Below are 15,262 nucleotides of genomic sequence, written 5' to 3' on the forward strand. Positions count from 1 at the left end.
CTCAGAAAAAAGACACAGAAGGGGAAACTTTCTCTCCTCATGTCCCTTTCAGAACCTTCTCTCCATTCTATTGTTTTAATTGTTCCCACTTTTTGTCTGTTTTCCCTTACTCAATGGAGTTTATCAGCCAAGGGAAATTGGAAGTATAATCCAATGGCAATTAGAACGCAATTCTGGGGTTTTAACGTTATTGCATGATAGACTGCCACATGCAAATTCGGGCAATGACATGCTATTTTCGGGCAATGGGAAGCCAGTTCAAACGCAATGCACATTCATGTAATTGCGCTAAACTAGCGACTTTAAGTGAATTTGTTCTGGCCCCACTTTCTTTTCATTCGAATTTAAGAGAAATTCCTCCCATTTGATAAACTCCAATATGGTATATTGAGATCTAAGTGGTAGATGTCAACACATGAAAAATAGATTTTGAAAATACTTAGGGAAGAAGGCAATATTCTTACATTGACAATTAATTTGAAGGATGAGTGGCATTACTAAGAGATTAAATCATAGGTGGGGGAAATCGCAACTCATGGGCCATGTGTACCACTAGCCCTTAGTTTTTGTGGTGTACACTAATGGGAAGGATCTGGCTCATTTGGAACACAAATTTATGAATAATTGTGGTGCAAACTTGGATCCAATTATAATTTAATTTCATCTTAGGCTTTCCAAAATGCCAAATGGTTTCATATGTTGTCTTCTCACAACTGGCATTACTTCTCATTTCACCCTCTATTTGATATCTTTCCCTTTTTTAAAAATATGATAATTTTATTCAGTAGTATCACAGGACTTTGAGGAAACTATTTTATGGGCCCCAAGATTATGAAACTAATTTGGCTTCAGTTTTATGTGCACTGTGCTCTTTTTCTCAGAATGAATGTCTGTGGTGCATACCCACATAAAGAATCTCTCACAGACTGGTGTTGTCTCTTGGAACAAAGACTTTCCAGTATAATCTCTCCTGTTACTGACTAGCCATGCTTTTGAGAAGTCATTCTGCAAAATTCCAGTTTTCAGAGCTTGTTCCCACAACTTATTGATAAAGACATACTGGAACAAGACTTGCTTGTCTTAAAAATGACATATGGTTTTTGCTTGAAAAACAAGACACAGGTTTATTTTAGCAAAACAATAATAGAACCTATTTATTTCAATTCAGTAAGTTAACTCTCCACTACCCATCCCATCGTTTTGCCCTTTGAGATTCATTAGGTGAAGCTTTCTTTCAGCCAGTACTCCTCAGACTCATGTGAATGTGTGAATGTTAAGGGGCAAAATCAGCTTTTCCAAGTTTCTTCCTTGGATTGGTATTTTGAAATCCAAATAAATAAATACTTGAATATGCTATTTTATGGTTGCTGTGCCTCAATTATGGATGCATAAGAAACTTGGGTACTTTTCTAAATTATTTGTATCAATAACATAACTCATGCATGTCTTGTGAAGCTGTGGTGGATTCATAGCTACCCAATTTTTAAGGAGCAAACAGAACAAGACATTTCCCCAGATCTTATATGCTCTCTCACCACCACCACCAAATAGGTTGTGCTTCTCCTGATTCTCTAACAGTTCCCAAACATATAGCCAAACTCAAAAACACACATTATGAACAAGATACTGATTTCCCTCTTGACATAGCTATGATCCCACTAAGGCCCCAAGACATCAATCTGTGGGTGAACCAGAATTGCATTTCTATTCTACATGTCTGAGGTTGCCATCAGAAACAATTTTGTAGAATATATACCATGGTAAAGGTAAAGATTGCCAAGGTAAAGGTTGCCAAGTCATGTCCGACTTTAGGGGGCAGTGCTTATATCCATTAGTAAACCGAAGAACCAGTATTTTCCAAAGACGACTCTGGTGATCGTGTGGCCAATATGACTGCATGGAATTCTGTTACCTTTCCACTGAAGTGGTACCTATTTATCTACTTGCACTTTTACATGCTTTTGAACTGCTAGGTTGGAAGAAACTGGGATTAGTGATGGAAGCTCATTCCATCCCTTGGTGTTTGGGCCTCAAATTACTGACCTGCCAATCGTGCAATTGTCAGAGTCAGCATCTTAAACGTTCAGCCACAATGTCCCTTGTATACCATGAGAACAGTATAATAAAAAATGGAAAGGGAAGACAATTGAGTTACAGACTGCCAAAATAAAGCTGCTTCGGGTCTCTTTGGAGGTATGCTGTTTAAAAGATGCATGCATCCTAAGAATCTGGAAGCTGCACCAAAGCTGCCCGCCAGTGCTTAGGAATGGAGTGTGGCTTTGGCGCGACCTCCGGACTCTGCATCATTTAAATAGCATACCTCCAAAGAGACCCAAAGCAGCTTTATTTTGGCAGTCTGTAACAGGCCTCTGTCTGTTACAGGAAAAAATATATAGTTTTTTCCCCTGCATTGTATGCAGATCAGACACGCTTTAAGTATTTCTGCATCTTTTCAACAGTGAACAACTTCTCCTTCTTAAGAAAAATTGTAGAAAGACAGCTTATCTTCCTATGCCTGCAACATATTGTCAATCTTTCTATCGGATAGATAGATGTGGAAATATATGCCAGGAAAGAAAATTAATGATCAGTCCAAACCATCTGGTATCCATACAACTGGTTGCAATATGTTTTAACAAAAAGTTTCTAAACATTTTCCAGGACTATACATCACAGTTATAACATCTAGAATATCAAACAAACTTTTCAAAGAACATATAGGTATTTTACTACATATTTATAAAACAGTTTAAAGGTAAAGGTAAAGGTTTCCCCTTGACATTAATGTCTAGTTATGTCCGACCATAGGGGGCAGTGCTCCTCTCCATTACTAAGCCGAGGAAGCCAGCATTGTCCAAAGACGACTCCAGTCGTCACGTGGCCAACATGACTGCATGGAATGCTGTTACCTTCCCACCGAAGTGATACCTATTTATTTACTTGCACTTTTACATGCTTTCAGACTTCTAGGTTTGCAGAAGCTGGGACTAGTGCTTTGGCCTCGAACTGCCAATCTTCTGACCTTACAATCATCAGAATTTGCATCTTAACTACTAAGCCACCTCATACTTCATAAAGCAGTTTCCTTGGGAAGAAATATTCTAAACATTGTTCAGATCCAGCTATAAACATAGTAATTTTAAACAAATTGTATTTTTTCTGCCCCACTAGTGCCCCCAAAATGTTAAAGCATACATGAACACAACAGCGTTATTATTTACCATGCAACAAAATGAGTTCAGGAACAGACATATTCTGAAAGGGAAAATAATTTCTCATTTTAATGTCAACCTATCATATCCTGTTCTATTTAATATATCCTAGGACAGAATAAGATAGGATAGGATGACATTAAAATGACGAACAATTTTCCCTCTCAGAAAAAAAAAGCTGATTTCACAGCATGCATCTGAGGATATAATAATAATAATAATAATAATAATAATAATAATAATAATAACAACTTATGCCCCACTCTTCAGCCAAAAGGCTATCAGAGTGGCTTACAAATTAGACCAAGCCTACAAAAACATATGCTACAACTTCTTTAGCACAGTTGGGAAATTATTGCGCAAGGTTTGCAAACTGCAGTTATAGCCATAACTCCTCAAACCCACAGCTACTGTGCATGCCATGTTGTCAGAACATCCTTTTTCATTGATGGGAGAAACTCGTCAATAGCTTCCCATTCTGTGGCAGTCCCGGACTCCTCAAGCATGAAATGTCACTGCTGTGGCAGCTGTGAGATTGGCAGTCATGTGGTGTCACAATCTCTTTTTCCCCCATCTCCCTTCCCCTCACTATTCTCAAGCAGCACAGGTTGCTTTTTAAAATTTCTTTCAACTGAAACTGCATTACCAGAAGTGAAGAACTACATTTTAAAAACTAAAATGAAATGAAATGAAATGAAAGGCATGCTATGTAGAGCATAGGGCAGGGAGGTGGGGTTAAATAATAATAATAAATAATAATAAAATTTATTCTTATACCCTGCCTTTCTGCTGCAGCAATGAAGGCGGCTTACATGACTAAGTGGGAGTCAAGACAAGAGTGCAATGGCAGCAGCATCCCCAGTTCCACAGTTGCAAAAAAGTGCAATAATGACTGCTCACAAAATGGTATGTTTGTGTTTTCGTTAACTGGCGTGACTAACAGCAAGATTGGGACTCATGTGATAACAACCTTGCTTTCAAAGGTGCTACAAGATTTTTTTTTGCATACTGATATTCCAAACTAACGCGGCTATATCCCAGAAAAACATTTTTTACTATTGTCCAAGAGTCATTCAGAATCAGTGTTAATTTATTTTGTTATCCTGCTTTTCAGAGAAATACTGAAAGTAGCTCACAGCAAAAAAAATTAAATGTCAAAGCATACAAAACAAATAGAGAGCAAAGATTTAAAAAGTGTTATTTGTCTGATAATCTTAATAAGTGCTGAGTTGTAAACAAGCTCTTTCATCCAAATGAACACTGAAAAATATTTTAGATTCAGTGAAGAAAAACAAAAGCATTGTACTATATTTTAAGAAACTTAAACTAGTGAATACACCTTTTGCAACACGTTGTGCTTAGAACACTATATGAAATGTCTTGGATCTGTTTTACAGAGAAGGATTATCTGACATACTTACGTTTAAGTTTGAGCATGATTCTGCCAAAGGTTAAGAACTTTTTTCACTTTTAAAAAAATAATACTGGTACAAGCAAACAGACATGCTTTAACCATTAGCCCTAATCCATTTCATGAAACATTTTTAAATCTAAATCTATTGGAAAGCAGTTCCTGACGTTTTTAATAATTAGCATGTTGACTCTTTTAAGCTTCACATCTTCAGAAAACAAGTCACTTGAGTGTTTGATCTACTTTCTCATTTCTCATTTCTGTTGTGACTCCTGAAATTTAAACACTATTCTCCAGCTTTGTTACTCAAAAGAACACATGATACAAAGAATACTGAGGGAGGACCAGAAGAACAACATAACTTAAGTATTTTTATTGCTAGGGAGGCTCATCTCTGACCCACAGGAATGCTAATTAAATATTGTTTTTTCTAACTATGTATATAACTACAAGGTGGGATGTAGCTTAGAAGGATCAAGTGGAAGAAAAGAGTGATGAAGCCTAAATTTCACTCCCTTGAACTCTGACAACTCATCTGAGAAACTTGTACAAATGTGTATTCTAAGCCGGGAAAGCTGGATTCTCTGTTCCTTCTGTTTTCAGTAACAGCTGATGTCTGTCTTAGACTTTATGAAACAAACATTGATTCATTCATTTATCACACTTATAGGTTCTCTGGGTATTTCACACTGGATGAGTGTGTGGGCATGTGGAAGGAAGAGAGAAAGAGAAGTGTGGCATGGTTCTGATCCTTTCTACTTTTGGCTCAAGCCTTGCTATTTGGCATCTCTCCTCACAAAAAGTTACCCTGAAGGCAGGACTCAGCAGAAGTAAAGAAAAAACTTGAGGTAAAATCCTAGATGAACTAATTTGTCACTCTGTACTGGACACTTTCTTGAGAAAGTAGCGAGGGCAAAGGAAAGAGTGAACCCTATAGAACAGCATATGTCTGTCTCTAAAATACAAACGTTCACATTTATGATACTATAGCAGTACAGTACTTGTTACTGTGATGCATCTGTGATTATGCCATTTGCAGCTAAAAACAATTCATATTTTCTCTTCAGTCTAAGTCAGGAATTCAAGATTTTAAAATGGCTTTGGAATCATGCTAGCCCAGAGATATTAATAACACCAGACTCTGCCTCACTTTCACATCAAAATCATCCAAAGCATGGTAAATGGGATTTATCAAACTTAAAACAGAGAACAAATGAATTTGGCACCAGTAAATTCATTTTAAGCAGAGAATTTTGGTTCGCTATGCCTACATTTATTCTCTTCCTTATCTATTTTCTTAAGCAAACTCAAAAGCTAACTGAATTTTATCCTCTTTTTGCCAAGCTACGTGGTATATGCAGCTGTATGCATCTTTTTTCTAACCAATATCTTTAAAAAAATAAAATCTAAAGCAGCCTGTTTTCCATGATCCAGATGAGGAGTCTGGTTAATTTTTTTTTACCCTTTTTTACCCTTTCTTTCCAATGAAAATTCCCTCCCCATTTGCTTTTTTTTCCCTGAAGGAAAAATTTATAGTTACCTTAGATTTAACTTTCGGATTAAAACAAAAAACAGAAAAGTTACATACAGCTCTTCATAATTGAGATTTGGCTCTCACATTAGGATTTGCACACAAATGGGGGTGCGATGTGTGGTCTGAAGCGGGTGACACCCCATACTTCCACTTCCGGCTCCAGCTCCCTGCAGTAGCAGTGGTCTCCTCACGAGGAGGCTGCTGGTGCCATGAGGAAGGAAAAGGCTGAGTGCACTCAACCCCATTTCCCTGTGGTGGTGGCACTCACAAGGAGGTCAACACCACCGCAAGGAGCGAGCAGGGGTGAACGCAGCCTTTTAGCCATGCCCTCAGTAGCCCCGTTTCCCACACCAGGTGACACCAGAAGGTGGCCTGCACTGCACATGCTCTATCAAGTCGTTTCGCTCTAGCTTACATTTCAAATACAACTTACATTGTTTTCCTGATTCTTGTTGTGGGGAGAAGCAGACCTTGGTGATGTTGTCATTTTCACTTTTGTTTTGAAACTGGGAACATGCAAGGAACTCTGGCCAAGAAGAATTCACCATCGCGAGAACAGGCTCACATCCTTCCTTTGCAGCCTCACAAAAGGATCTACAAGGGAGGAGTCCATGGCTAGGAAGAAAATAATAAAAGCAAAAAGCAAAAATTACTTCCTGTCAAAATGTAAAATTATTTTTCATTTTTAATGAAAGTCCACATCTAACGTTTGCTATAGATGCCTAAATGTTGCAAAGTATAACAATGATCTGCACTAAAAGAATTAATCCTCAGAGTGGGCAGCAATAATAAGGTTAGATCGTTTGAGTGGCCTGCAGTGATCTCCCTCTCTGTCTACCGATCCTGACCCCTCTGTGATGTAAACTGATACTCTCAGGAAAATTTCTACTCCGTTTCTCACCCTTTGTCTTCTCCCAAACTATGCTAGAGATGTAGCTAAATTAGAATAGCTCCCTCAGTAACTTTCCTATTTTAAGATGAAGTTCATATAATAAAGACCTAGGGGCTAAACAACCGGTGTTTAATGCTGGCCTCAGGACAGAGTGGGGTGTGGTGTCCGCAAGCTGCATGCCCTGATGTTAGCGTCATGTCGTGTACCTGACTGCATGATGGGGGTGTCACTGTGCTCCTTTGGGCACAGCATTTAGACACACTGTGCTAAAGGAGAGCCAAAAAGCCATTGCTGCTGCGGTAGCAACACCTTTTTGCCAGTACTAAAAGGAGCAGCATTTTGCCATTTCTTTTAGTGCTTTCAAAGCACCAGATCAGGGCTGCGGTGTGCAGTTGCCACAGCCCCGATCCAATAAGGAAAGAGTCAGCAAGGCGCCACTCTATCAGGGTGGTCTGTTGAGCCCCTTAGTTTGTTCTCTGAGCCATTGATGTTTTTGCTCCCTGCTCAGATCTTGTGTGTCACTGAACTGCACTAATTTCTAATACTAGGTTCTTCTATTTCCATATTTCATAGAATTTTCATGAACCAATGAAAGGTCACCAGCTGAAAGAAATTTTATAATTGGGGATTCAAAACTGCTACTATTGATATTATTTATATTTATTTATAAAGCACATCTAAGCAATGGCATTTAATTTAATCACCAAGCTTCAACAAAATATGGAATTAGTCAAGAACTGGTCATACCCACTCTTTTGGTTTGAAAAAATATTTCCAAAATATATCTGAATTCCAAAACTTAAAGTGAATTTAGGAATTTTTGAATTTATGATTTTAAATTCAATTTTAAATGTAAAGGAATGAGTGGTCTCTGCAAGGAGGTCTAAGTGATTTTCTGCCTGAGGGAATATAATGTTGAGAGGGGGGAATCTAGAAATAGAGCAAATTTTCTGGACTACAAAGAAAGTTACAAGTTAGGATACTTATACTGTATATTTACTTGCAAGCTAGAACAAATATTGGGAGAATACAGGGCTAGTCCAAAACATTTTAATGTTTCAATCAGGCAAAGCAACAAATGTCAAGGCGCCCAATAAAGAAATTTTAAAATCAGCAAAGGTGCATAATACAGTACGCCTGCATGATACGCAGGTGCCTTTTACATGGCTTTCAGCTTATGCTGAAAGCCGCACGACAGGAGAATGAATGGTGCATGCGCCCATGGTGCATGCGGCGCGCGGCACGCTGCACGTCATGCACAAGCCCCGTTATATCCAACGGGGCTCAAGCATACGCATGCTTGAGCCCCATTGGATCCCCTGCGTAAGGCAAGGGTGCACTGTACTCAGGTCAAGATACCTAATTCAGTATACAAAACAAAATTCTTTTGTTACCTGGGTTAAATAATTCTACAAGAATGATTTCCCTACCTGGCATTGGAAACCCAATTATAACTTAGATCAGTGATTCCCAAACTTTGGTCCTCCAGATATTTTGGACTTTAGCTTACAGAACTTCTGATTGATCAAGATGCCTACGGCTTCTGGGAGCTGAGGTCCTAATCACCTGGAGGACCAAAGTTTGTTAACCACTGATTTAGATAACGAATGTGTTGCCTCTTAATCACACCCCAAATTTCCTGCTTAAAGCAGTTGCCTCATGGGGCCTAATGAATGGACCTGCTTTGCAGAAATGTTGCCAAGAATAGCTTTGCTGTGGCAATCAAGTTATACCCAGCCTCTAATATTGAAGTTTAGGGATCAGTACAGGATTCCTGGTATTAATAAATAAGTGTTGTTGTTGTTGTTGTTGTTGTTAGGTTGGCAGTACAGGGAGAGAAAATGCTGTAGTGGATATCATTTTAGCTGCAAATGTTACAGTCCTAATGAGTCTCACTCATCATGGACCACAATCCTTCCATTTCCCATAGGAAGTAGTACCAGTAGAAGGAAAAGGAAATATGAAGATTACTACCAATTTAGGCTGATTTAGGCATAGGTTTGAAGAGACACCAAGAGATATTGTACGATTCTAATTGTTGTTTTAATGTGTTCTTTATATGTTGTTAGTTTGGTCCCACTTTGGGAGAAAGATGGGATGATGATGATAATAATAATAATAATAAGTTTCAAGGAAGGAAGTAGGAGAGTGGTCCAAACATATTACCTTTAAAAAATGAGAAAGCCAATAAATCTGATCTATAAAGAACTACAGTCCTCCCTCTGTTTTCACAATCTTCAGATTCTCATCCCTCGCTTATGTGCAAGAGGCAAACGGAGGGAGAATGAATGGGGCATGCACCTACGTGCCTGTACCTATATTCAAGCCAATGGGGCTTGAATATAAGCAAAAGTACATTTTTGCAAGGAATGGATCCCCTGCGAAGAAGGAGGGGCGACTGTACTTCGTCTAGGTTAGGCACTCGTATGTGTTTTTAAAGGTGGGGAGGGAATGTTAGCCATATGAACTGATATTCTTCTGTACTGAGATATATAGTTCTTTAGCAAGAAAAAGAATGTGTTTTTTTTTTTAAAGGAGACAAAATAAGATCCTATTTATCTTGTCCAGTTCCCTTGTCTTTCTAGGGTATTGCCCTAGATTTTCCCACTGGAAGACATTAAAATACTTGGTCTCTCTCAACCTCCAAAACTAAAGTTCCCTCAGAAAAAGGAAAGGAGTTATTGTATGGCTTGTTCTGAAACAATGTTTACTGGTTCAGATAACAAGGCTTTAATTGGAAGGGCAATATACAAGCAGGACTGTAAGAATATTAATAGTTAGCGTGGCAACCTTTGTGGAGGGAGGCTACAAGTCACATTTTGTTTCTTTTTCATTTCTATTGGCTGATATTATATATGATGCTGACATGTTTTGTCTTTCATTGTATCACACAGTAGGGGAGAAATGTTTGATGGTGATGTGTGCCTTCAAGTCATTTCCGACTTATGGCAACCCTAAGACAACCCTATCACAGGGCTGTCTTGGTAAGTTTTCCACCATTGTCACCATCCAAGACTCAGAGAGTGCGATTTGTCCAGGGTCACTGAGTGGGTTTCATGGCCAAGTAGGGATTCGAACCCTGTTCTCCATAGTCCAGCACTCAAACCAATACACCACACTGGTTCCTAGTGCTGAAATATACTAATTTAAAATATAAATGCTGCATTTCCCAGTTACTTTACCATTCAAAGATGAAAGTACAATAGGCAAGATTTGAGATAAGTCAGTCTTTCTGATGGGGGATAAGGTCACTGGGGTTATAAATAAAGGGCATTTAGTATTATATCAAAATGGTTTAAATCAGTGCTAGAAAAGAAAAGGCACCAGAGCCTATCTGACCTTGGAAGCTAAGCAGGTTCAGCCCTGGTTAGTACTTGGATGGGAGACCACCAAAAAATACCAGGTGCTATATTTCAGAGGACAGAACTGGCAAAACCACCTCTGAGTATTCCTTGCTTAAGAAACCCCTATGAAATTTGTGAGGTCACCATAAATTGACAGGAGATTTAAAGTTGAAGGCACATACATACACACATCAGCAGAGGATTCCAGCATAAAACAGATGAAATAGGAATAATAAATAATCATTTGGGCTTCACTTAAAAGATTTCCTTTCCCATGTATTTATTTATAGCATTTATACTTTACTTCTCAGCCCATAAGAGCCAAAGAAGGGCTTCCAAATGAGTAAAAACCAAAAGTGTGGACATTAATTACTTAGTAATTTTACAATGATCGTGCTATTGTCAATTAATAACTGTTGTGAATAGTCACTCTATTTTACATACATTTTAGCATTAACTTTTTATTTATTGACTTGTTTATTAAATGTATATCCTGTCGTTCTGCCAGAAATGGCACTCAGTGTGACTAATAAAACTGAACTGCCATAGGCTACTTTTTTCTCTTTCTTTGTCATATGCATGGGTATAGATGGGAAAGTGTGAACAGTGGGTTTAAAAAGAAATGCAAAAAAACAACAAAGGAGAGTGTTTTATGTGTTTCATTAATTAAAATTTAATACAACAAAACTTAATAGTCTTGCTACAGGATTCTTTGTTGTTCTATAGTCAAATTTTGGAAGAGCAGAAATTTGTACAAAGCACAAATAGATTAAAAATGTTATATTTCTAAAAGCTTCTGATGGCTCTGAAAATAACAGATGGTCCTTCATTCACTTCTGGTGTAGCACATGGGAGACTTTCCAATTCCATGGTCACAAACATAAAAATTCACATAAAAGTGTTGCAGTGTGGCCTTCAGTCCATACCATCTATAATAAAGTCCCATTAATTTTATAAATATGGAAAATGTGGAAAATGTAAACAAAAATGTTTATTGCATAATTTCATCTTTACAGCTGGAAGTTCCTGTACTGAAATGCATTCACGAGACAGTTATTTGGGATACCAAGAGAGATGCTGGGTGTGTGGTCCTCTTGCGACTTTTTGAATTTCTCTCCCATGGTCATCCTCCTCTTTTATTAGATGAGTTAATGTTACAGCATTCACAACTACACACAAAAATACATTTCAACTGTCTTGATGAAAGTGCATGTGTATACTGGGAAAACTTTAATAAATTACTTAAAGCATAATAATTATAAATATGTCTTTCATGCATCAGTGTGTTTGCATGAATTATACATAAAGCCTGACAGCCCTTTATAAATTAGGGGGTCATGAAAGAAAATTGTATGATAAATAAATAGGTCTGCAGAGTTTATGGTCCGGAGACAACCAAGGACTTGCTAATTCTAATACCACTTACCACAACATTTGGCACAAAGACTACTACATTTGGTTACTTAAACTCATTAGAGCAAACCAACATGATCTTAAACAGCAATCTAATTTAACACAGATATATTTGTTCACCCCCTCAACAATAAAATCATGACTACGCATTTACATCTTGATTTAATATTTATATACCAGATGTGAAAAATAAATAGAAACTACTATTTACTTTTTTTAAAAAGGTAAATATACATGAAGTCATTGTAGGCCAGAGCAGACAGGCAAGAAAAAGCGGCCTAAATCTGCTCTGGCCAGAGGCAGGTCAGAATACCACTGACTCAAAGAGGAGAATAGTGAAAATAAAGCTGCTGTAATGGTGGATGGAAAGAAACTAACAGTAACTTGGTAGGCAGAGACATGTGCGGCTTGAGGGAAGGGCTGGGGAATAACCAATAAGCTACTCTAGACCATTTCTAATGGAATTTCTGAGTAGGCACAAACCTACTTGTGTGAAGCATAGAGACCACAAAGAAAAAGATGTGAAACGGAAGAAAGAGAGCAGGGTTCTTTTTTATTTTAAAAAGGGGAGGCAGAAATATCAGAGGGCTCCCCAAGGTACTGATGGTAAAAAGTCTGAAGTTTTAAAAGAGGAGTAGGAAACCTTTGGGGAAATTTTTGGACATATTAGTGGGCAGTGTTGGTGCACTTCAGATAATATTAACTAAATGAATATAGTTAAAACACATACAAACAATTATTAAAGTAGAATTAAGTTTAAAGAACCATTTAAAATGTAGTTTTACAACATTTTCCAAAGAAAATCACAGCTCCCAACTAGTAACAAGCTCCATCCTCTGTTTATAATTGGTCATCAAAAGTCTACCTAGATTTTTAAAAAACCTTTACTTACTAGAGGAAGGATGATAGGGAGGGTTGTAATGTAGCTTCCCTTGGTAGGGAGTTCTAGAGTTCTGTATTATGCACAACCGTTCCCTTGATAATACATGCAGGTGGTAACATGTGCTCTAGGCATATGGAAGTTCCGTACTCAAGCAAGCTTTGTGTATGTTGATCATGACCCACTCATGAGAAAACTCTTGTTATGTTGGGTACATCCCTTGCACGCATACAACATGACCAAGATATCTTAACTATTCACGATTCCAAGTGTCTACAAGGGATACTGAGATGAATCCAATTGTTTTTTGTAGTCATTATTGTCCAGCATAATAATCAGTACATTGCTGGGCAGGTTTGGGAGGCTATCTAGATCTCTCAAGTTACGCAGTATGGCAGTAGGCGATTCTTTCTCATATGTTACATCTTCCTTCTTAATACTGCTAGGGTATACCGCTATGTACACAAGACATCCATCAAGGGATTGGTCACAGAAATGATACACTGATGGGAAAGTGGACCCCTAGTTTGACTCTGCCCAGTTTGACTAAGCCTTTTTCATGTGTTCATGTGCACTGACCATATATTGCCTAACTAGCAATATATGGTTCTATCCATATATGACTATATACACATAGGCTGTGTATATACATATAGGCCCAGAAGAGGGAATAGAATTACATCCACTGGCCTACCATTCAACGTTCTTACATTCAGCAGGTGATGTAAAAAGAAAGTCACGTGCAAGATCTAAAACCCTAATTGTGCAGGGGTCGTAATAATGAAGAACAGCCTATGTGTATATAGTCATATATGGATAGAACCATATACTGCTAGGCAGCAAGCACAATCCTGCTGCCCTCTCTAAATATATATTGTTTGTGCAGAGGTTGTGGTAGAATATCTGTTTGGGACATTATTATACATTATTAGAAAGTAGGGAGATGTATATAAGATATGGCAATCACACTGTTATGTTCCAGTTGCTGAATGCTCAGGAGAAGCCCGAGCTTGTGAGTTTGGAAATGATATTTTCAAAGTTGTACTTGTTTATATTCTGAAATGCATGGGTTAATTTTTATATACATTGAAAACTGTGAGTATTGATTATTGTCACTAGTTCAGGGTATAATTAAACAAATGCTGCCAGTTATAACTGACTTACTTGCCAGCAAAATGACCTCAGGATGTTGTTCTGTTGTTAGCTGCTTTGGAGTCAATCTCGGCTCCTGACAACCCTATGTTTGAGATATCTCCAAGCCCTCCATCATCTACCATATTGCTCAGGTCCTGCAGGCTCAAACCCATGGTCACCTTGATTGAGTCTATCCATCCAACATGTGGTCCTCCTCTCTTTCTACTTCCCTTCACCTTCCCCAGCATCCTTGCCATTTCTAATGAGTCGTGCCTTCTCATACTGATGTGTCTGAAGTATGACAGTCTCCATTTAGTCATCTTGGCTTCCTATGAGAGTTCTGGCATGATCTGTTCTAGGACACATTTGTTTGTCTTTTTATCTGTCCATGGTAGTATCCTCAGCACTCTTCTCCAGCACCACATCTCAAATGACTTCATTTTCTTCCAATCTGCTTTCTTCACTGTCCAGCTCTCACAGCCATACATGGTAACAGGGAAGACAATGCCTTGAATGATTCTAACATGGCTCACCAAGTATCCTCTGGCCTTTGATTCATCATGAATCAATTTAAGTGTAGAAAGCCAGATGTGAAGATATAGCAAATACACCTCTGATATTCAATAACTGAGTCTAATAAAAGAATTACTGTCAGAAATAGTTGCTCTATAACAAAGTTGTGAAACAGAAAGGAATTGCAGAATGCCACACTTTCTATGTCTTCTTTCTAAAAATCATCTCTATTAATTTCATGAAAAGCAGTGTGATTGAGTGTGATTGTCCCAAGGGGAGAAAAGATCAGACTTTTCTCTAGATTTCCCTTCCTTTTCCCAATAATTTCTTGTCTTAATTTTGCATGTGTGCTCTTCATATATACAGAACAGCACTCAGATGATTGGAAAGAGCCCTGGTGAATACTCAAGAACAAGCAGAGCACATATGAGCAAATTTTTGACATACCACTAACATCCATCCACCCCGCAACATGCCAAGAAAATGCAGCAACAAATCATGCTGTGAATATTAGCAGCAAATGGCTAAAAGCCATTTTGGATTGCCATCAGACTCCAGCACCAAAAGAGGGAAACTTAAAATTGGGTTTTCTGCTTCTTTTAATAGTTTTTACTGGCTTGCCATTGCAATTTGGTGGCATGATTTGCAGCCAAATTGTTAACTGGGACTGGCTACACAGAAGATACAACTCTCTAGTTCTAACAATTTCACTGGCTGCCACTCTGTTTCAGGATACAATTCAAAGTGCTGCTTATGCGTTATAAAGACTTATACAGCTCAATTCCAGATCATTTGTAGAATCATATTCTCTTGTATGAACCTGCCAACATTTTGAGACTTTCTGGGAGAAGAGGAGGCCCTTCTCTCTGTCCCACCACCCTGACAGGGAAAGGCTTTCTCAGCAGCTGCTTCCAGGCTCTGGAACTCCT

The 15,262-nt window shown here is 38.2% G+C and overlaps 1 protein-coding gene across 1 annotated transcript in view; it reads right to left on the bottom strand.

Moving 5' to 3' along the window:
- Positions 1-15,262, bottom strand: part of CORIN (corin, serine peptidase) — a 170,568-nt gene that overhangs the window by 77,249 nt on the left and 78,057 nt on the right. The window contains exon 4 of the mRNA XM_042470554.1: positions 6,591-6,772. Within this exon, the coding sequence (XP_042326488.1) occupies positions 6,591-6,772 (182 nt within the window). The remainder of the gene's footprint in view (positions 1-6,590; positions 6,773-15,262) is intronic.

The sequence above is a fragment of the Sceloporus undulatus genome, chromosome 5 (genome assembly GCF_019175285.1).
Source record: "Sceloporus undulatus isolate JIND9_A2432 ecotype Alabama chromosome 5, SceUnd_v1.1, whole genome shotgun sequence".
NCBI lineage: Eukaryota > Metazoa > Chordata > Lepidosauria > Squamata > Phrynosomatidae > Sceloporus > Sceloporus undulatus.